Source organism: Octopus bimaculoides, chromosome 10 (assembly GCF_001194135.2).
Source record: "Octopus bimaculoides isolate UCB-OBI-ISO-001 chromosome 10, ASM119413v2, whole genome shotgun sequence".
Taxonomy (NCBI): domain Eukaryota; kingdom Metazoa; phylum Mollusca; class Cephalopoda; order Octopoda; family Octopodidae; genus Octopus; species Octopus bimaculoides.
The window spans coordinates 14573197-14580865 of NC_068990.1; the positions used below are offsets into that span (position 1 = coordinate 14573197).

A 7669-nucleotide genomic window follows, 5' to 3' on the forward strand; every position below is an offset into this window, starting at 1 on the left:
TATATATAATAATAATAATATTATCTTTATCTTATGATATTTACTTTGTTTTATATTATACTCATTTATTGTGCTTTTAATTATTAATTTTTCTATATGTGATAGTGGATTTTCATTGATGAGTTCTTGAAACTTGGTTATTTTCCCTAAAACTATATATATTATATATATATATAAATATATATATGTATGTATGATATTTACCACGTATGATGAAAAAATATGAGAAAGATATGGTATATAACTTTTTTGTGCAGGGGTTCCTTGAGAAATGTAATTTATTTTAAGGGTTATGCAAGGATAAAAGGATAAGAAACGCTGATCTAAAGAGAGAAGTTTGTTAAAGCAGCCAGTCACTTTGAATTGTTAGAATTGACAAGAAGCTGTGAGAGAACATTTTATACAAAGCAAGTTACAATAGCTACTAAGAATACAACCAAAGAAATAAAATTGGTTTAATGTCTGGCTTTCAAATACTCAAGTCATAACCATTTGAAAGTTGTATTTGTTTTCACTAATGTTTCCTTGAAATGAATATATTAAAATAAAATAAAAAGACTGCCAGTTTCCGCTGTTGCCAAAAATATATAGAAGTGATTATGGAGAAGACAAGAAGAACAGGAAGTGTTTGTTAATATCATAATCATATGATAGATTATAGCAAAATGGCTTGGAAAGAATATCTGTCAAATTTTCTTCAAAGCACGCACTACTATGATGGAAAAAAAAAAAAAAAAAGAGGCAAACATTGGAAATGTAACCCTAGATATATTATACTCAAGAAAAATATGTGCGGAAGATCACAGTGGAATGGACTGACCTGAGGTCAAGCAACTATGAAATTAATTATTGCAAGCCTTTTTAGACATATTTTAGTCTCAATGTGAAAGATTTTTTCAAGTTGTAGCCCAAATATAATGAGAAAAGGCATATTCAGTGACCATGTTATAGTTATTTTAAGCATTGTTATTGGATGTTGTTGTTTAGCCCCAAATTTTCCCAGATCAAGCAGATCTATAGTCAAGGGCTTTCCAGCCCTGACTATCCCATCATTTTTTTATGCTTCAAACTACACTGTGTAAAGTGTCCTTTGTTTCTTAAAGACTTGTTTCTTAGTGTGATTTGCAGAAGACTTGGCTGTTATCTCTATTTTATCAAACAGTCACACAAATACCAACTTTGGATTAAATCTAGAGTAATGTAGATTTAGCCCTGAGGGATTTAATTCATTGGTCCCTTAAGTAGAGCATTTATGTACATTAACTGGTATATAAGATGAAGGAATTTAGAGCAATTAATACAAACCATTGCAGCTTTCAGTTGTACATTGCCAGTGACCATCAATGCAGATACTAGAAATAAAAATAAAGAACATCACAGAAAATATAAACCTTTTTTATAAAGTAGTGAATTGTATGGACTTGGTTAGTTTCTTTTTCCATGTAATCATTCTAGTTTGGGCTCTCTCCAGTGGTTTCCATTTCTTTTTTTGCAGATGAAGAGAGTTGCAGAAGGTGGGGGGTGATAACTTAGAAGAGGAAGGGTAGTACCCATGATCCATTTCAGAACCTTTGGGATAGACTGGAGGTGGGGAGTTATCTTCAGACCAAAGATCTGGTTCAGATGCTTGCAGCAGAGTGGACTCTGCTACAAAATGGACCAGGACCAGGTGGTGCCGCTAAACCAGATGAAAGATAAAGATAAAAACTGCTGCTTGAGAATAGACACAGTCTTTCCACTGACATGCTTCCAAGCAGTTTCCATCTGCCAATGTTTCAGTTGGTCTGAGGATGTGGTAAAAGCAACATTTGCCCCATCCATGAGTCATACAGTGGGATTGAACAGATAGCTGCAGTTGTCATGGCCCAAGGGGCAATGAGTATCAAATTCAGTAGAGACATAAACAAAATGCCTGAAATATCTACATACATACTTTTATGCTGTGGGTTCAAATCCTACTATGGTCAACTTATATCTTTTAACTTTCCAGGTTCAATAAAATAATTAGTAAAGTACTGGAAATTTCTGGTCTTATACTATTGTAAGAAATTGTTACTTATTATAAGTCCTCACCAAGTTTTTCAAGTATCACTCAAAGTGGAAGGTGAAAGTTGAATGGGAAATTCTGCCTTAAGCAAATTTGATGGGAAATAGGGGACAATAATAATGATGACAATGGCAGTGATGAAGATTATAATATAGTTATATAATGATAACTATAATGAAGATGAAAATTTCATGTAACATACCATTCATTACACAATTCCTGTCTGGAAGATTTTGGTTCATAATATTCATTTCTGTAGTAACATTTACATTCTTCAACTGGCACACAAACATTATCTTCTTCATCATATTTTTCTCCCTGTAAAATTTAAAATTTAAATTATATTAAATCAGTCTGAATCAAAAGAAAACAAATCAACAACAATAACAACAACAGCAACAACAACAATAATAACTGTCTCAGATTTGGCACAAGGTCAGCAATTTTAGGAGAAAGGGTTGGTCGATTACAACAACTCCAGTACTCGACTAATAATTTTATTAATCCCCAAAAGGATGTAAAGCAAGGTTGACCTTAAGACGATTTAAACACAGAATATAAATAATAATAATAAAAATAATAACAATAATAATAATAATAATAATAATAACAACATGGAAAGAAATACAACAAGTAACTGCAGAATGTGGGGAGATGGAGAAGAAACAATAAATCATATTGTCTCTGGTTGCCCAGTCCTCGCTAAGAAGGAATATATTCACAGACACGACAGAATTGGGACCTACATACACTGGAAGCTATGCCAACACTATGGAATAACCACAGAAAAAAGATGGTATGGGGACATGCCAGAAAAAGTCACAGAAAATGAGAATGAAGATTTTTTCTACTATAAGCACTAAGTGGGGATGGGGAAAATTGTAAGAACCTCAGATAGACTACCTTGTGGTATTTATTCCAGTTCTATACATTCTGAGATTAACTCCCACCATGGACTATTCGAGTAGTAGGCTTCATCCATTTCCCCAGTTTCTCTCTACTAACTGGGCAGGTGCTCCAGTGGATTGTTTAACTCTGTTGGACCACATTCAACACTGTATTTTTAATACTATTAGTCCTGATCTATCTTCTAAATTGGATTCATTCCCTCATCATCGTCATGTGGCTTCCTTATCTCTTTTCTATAAGTATTTCCATGGACTTTGTTCAGCTGAGCTCTCTTCTCTGGTTCCTCCTTTAAGAACTTATCAGCGATCAACTAAACTTGCATCCAGTTCTCATCAGTATACTGTGTGACCGCCTAAGTGTTGTAAAGCACTTTACAATACCAGTTTCTTCCCTTGTCCCTCAGAACTTTGGAATTCCTTTCCACAGTCTTGTTTTCCTCTTCAATATGACCTCCAGTCTTTTAAGTCTAATGTACATCATCACCTATTGACTTCTGTCTCACATCCATTTTATTTTAGTAGCTCTTACATTTACAGTGGTCTAAGGATCTTGTTACGAGTGAATGCTTTAAAAAAAAATGGTGTCTTTGGTGGAATCTACTCTGCTGCAAGCATTTTGGCCAGGTTTCTGATTTCAGAATACCTTTCCCATCCATTCCACTTGTCTTGTAACCCCCATAGTAGATCTTGGGAACTGCCAGCCCTTCTTATTAAATGATAAAATAAAAGTAAAAATCTGAAATAAATGTATACTGATGACTTACAGGTGGGCAATTACAGCCTTCAATACATTCTTCCTCACAATTCTGTGGTTGAATTCCTCGACAAGTTTGGTCACAGTTATAACCACATTCCTGATAAATCATACCCTTTGTACAGTTGATGACTGAAAATCAAAATTAATACAGACATTCAAAATCAAGCGGATGTTAAACGATGATGATGATGATGATGATGATATATTTACACACACACAATGGGCTTATATACAGTCTATGCTTACCAAATTCACTCACAACAAGGCAGTGATCAGCCAGGGCCTACAGTAGAAGACACTTGCCCAAAGGGCTGAGAAGTGGGGACTGAACCTGAAATCGCATGATTGCAAAGCAAGCTTCCTAACCACACAGCCATGTTTGCTTCTGCACAAGTCGTAAACACCCACTTTGACTGACAGCAGCTGAATCGACTTGAGGCTTTGATAAAAGACTATTTGCCCAATATGTTCTTGCAATAGAATTGAACCCCTAGCCACAGGGTTTCAAAGTGACCTGCTTAACAACACAATCATGGCTGTGACTAAAATATATTTCTTAAATGGAGTCCTTTTTTGTGCATGTGTGTGCATGCATGTGCACAGCTACAACTATCTGCACACACACTCACACACTCACACACATACACAAACACATACACACTCACACACACATACACACACGCACATACACACACAAACACACTCACACTCACACAATCACACATACATACACACACACAAACACTCATACACACAAACACACACACAAACACTCACACACACAAACACACTTATTCACACACACACACACACACATACACACACTCACATATACACACACACACACATACACACACTCACATATACACACACACAAACACACTCACTCACACATACACACACACAAACACACTCACATACACAAACACACTCATTCACACACACTCACATACACAAACACACTCATTCACACACACTCACACACACAGACACATACACACACACAAACACAAACACACACACACACACACACACACACACACACACACACACACACACGCTCATTCTCTCATACTTTTCAAATATGTTAAATGAGAAGAAACTGAGGAACAAGTCTGTGTCTTTCTTCATGCAGAAAGCAAACTGTATGAATTATATCTGAAACAGTAGAATTACTTAATAGCAGAATGGGGAATTTGTGAAGGCTAGAAAGAAATGTTAGCTGCATGATATTATCCTGTATGTAAAGTAGAGCTTAAGCCATGTGCCTTCCAAATGCTTAATGCATACACTAATGAGAATAAAGGTTGTTACTTACAACAAAGGTTGCTTTTTCTCCAGTTCAATGTGATGCCCTTCAAGACACAGGCTCGTGCATAAGTGGCAAAAGCTGCACATTCACAATCTCTGGGGTCTCCATGACGTTGACCACACATGCAGACATCATGTTTACATTGGTCGACAAATTTACTAGGGTTCACAGCAAAGTGGCAAGATTTAAAGGATTCTGAAAATAGTAAAAAAAATTAAAATTTCATAATTAAAATGAAAGTTTCTAACCACAAAATAAAAAAATTAATAATATTCAATCAGCAATTTGTTACTGTTTCATAATTTAATAAATATTTATTTTTTATTTTATTTTTCAATATTTCTTCCAAAATATTTCCAGAAATCTATAATTTAATACCAATATATCATTTCCCTTATTATCATGGACTGTAGACATGCTGGGGTACAGCCTTGAAGACTTTAGTCAAACTAATTGACCCCAGTACTTAGCTGTTCAGCAAAAGAAACTGTTAGAATGAGTACCAGATTTAGAATATACAGGGATACAAACAGACCAATACTGGCTGTCAAGTGATGGTGGAACAAAGAGAAAAACACACATACATATATAGTTACAGACATACAACAAAGTTCCACAGGACAAATACTGCAAATATTAGCCTATCAACATTACGTAGTATGATCAAAAAGTATCCGGATTGTTGCTATAGTAACGAAACTAAAGAATGCAGAGTAAAGTTGCTTAGCACAAATAAACCTTGGACTCTACTGTGCATGCACACTAAGTTTAAACATTCTAGCTCACTTCCACTGTTTACAGCAGTGCTTGGAAGAAAGGTGTGTAATGTGTGATCATTGCATTGATCATAACAGATAAATTTGAGCAGAGAATCTACATCAAATTTTGCCAAAAGCTTGGTGATACCTGCTCACAGGCCCACGCAATGTTTTCAAAATGTTTTCATTATTCTTGACACAATCAAAATCTTGTGCAACTGAAACCCAAGTGTCTTTTCGGTCAACTGAAAGCAGTTTTGGCACAAACTTGGCAGATATACGCCTCATTACCAAATCATCAGTGATAATGGACCGAACTGAAGAACCGTAACTAATCTGCACATCCTCTGATAACTCACAGATGGTGATTCAACAATTTCCCCTCACAGCTGCATGCACATCTGCAATGTTTTTCTCAGTTCTGCTGGTTGTGGGTCTCCCAGAACGTTAGTCATTATCAACATTTCTTCAGCCAACTTGGAAATGTCTGAACCACTTGTACACTCGAGTGCAGCTCATACATTCCTCTCCATCCACTTTCTGCAACTTTGCATCGGCCTCTGTCATTGTCAATGCAATGATCACACTCTACACACCTTCCTTCCAAGCACTGCTATAAACAGCGGAAGTGAGCTAGAATGTTAAAACTTAGTGCACATGCACAGCAGAGACCAAGATCGATCTGTGCCAAGTGGCTTTACTCTACGTGCTTTAGCTTCGTTACTATGGCAACTGTCCAGATACTTATTCATCAGACCTCATGTATACACTTTATGTATGATACATATATGGCTATAGCAACTATATTAACTATTAGTGAATTTCTAATATTTAATACATTTTCCTAGATAACTTGTCTTCTCGATTCAAAATTTTCCTAATAGGATATTTTGTCACTCAGATTTTTTAATATATAAAGCCCTTTATTCATTTATTTTTTAATTTATTTGTCATTTATTTTTTATCTAATTATTTGTGTAATTGTAAAATTATCTTATGGACATCCTTACAATTAAAAATTTTGTTAGAGATAAATTAAAAATTCTTAAAATCCACCAAAAAGTAATTGACTGACACTCTTATGCATTCATGCATCTATACATACATAAATATCATTCTTGCTTGAAGATCGTTGTAGCATGAAACTTGAGTCACAAGATAAAAATGTGATTTCAATAAACTACACACAAACAAATACCATAAGGTAAGAGTTGTAAAATACATTGAAAGAATGTTTTACATACTACAAGCAGTATCTGATAGAGAACTCAATACATTTAGTGGAGTGGCCAGTTTACTGAGTTTTCCCTGGGGCTGGGCTGATCACGTGGGAAAACTCAGAGAAAACAGTCAATTTTTGATATGATAAACACACACACGTGTGTGTGTATGTATACATATTTGAAACTTATTAATAATATTAAGGTGCTTTTAATTATTAATTTTTCTATATGTGATAGTGGATTTTCATCGATGAGTTCTTGGAAGTTGGTTATTTTCCCTAAAACTATATATTTTATTGCAGCGTGGAAGGTGTTTATAAGCCATTTAAAATAACACACAAAATCCGTTAGATTCACTTCTCAAAGCGACGAAAATATTTTGACAAATTAAATTTAAATGTTGAAGTGAATCTAACGGATTTTGTGTGTTAGTTTAAATGGCTTATAAACACCTTCCACGCTGCAATTGTTTTCGTTCCAGCACACGATCTCAGATCAGGTCACTTGGTATGCAAGTGCATCTCCGTAATATATATTTTATATATATTTTAATCTATAAAGCTCAATTTAATTTTAATTTTTTATAAATTGATTTTAATTGAGTTTTTACCTGTAATTTTGGATTTTATCCCTAATATTATTATTATTATATATATATATATAT

At 34.6% G+C, this 7669-nt stretch overlaps 1 protein-coding gene across 1 annotated transcript in view; it reads right to left on the reverse strand.

Annotated features, from left to right (window-relative positions):
- The window catches only part of LOC106875009 (uncharacterized), a 118310-nt gene that overhangs the window by 89852 nt on the left and 20789 nt on the right, over nt 1-7669 (reverse strand). Inside the window, exons 10-13 of the mRNA XM_052971232.1 lie at nt 5031-5219; nt 3720-3841; nt 2250-2365; nt 1306-1352 (exon numbers count right to left, since the gene is read on the reverse strand). Coding sequence (XP_052827192.1) covers nt 1306-1352; nt 2250-2365; nt 3720-3841; nt 5031-5219 — 474 coding nt within the window. The remainder of the gene's footprint in view (nt 1-1305; nt 1353-2249; nt 2366-3719; nt 3842-5030; nt 5220-7669) is intronic.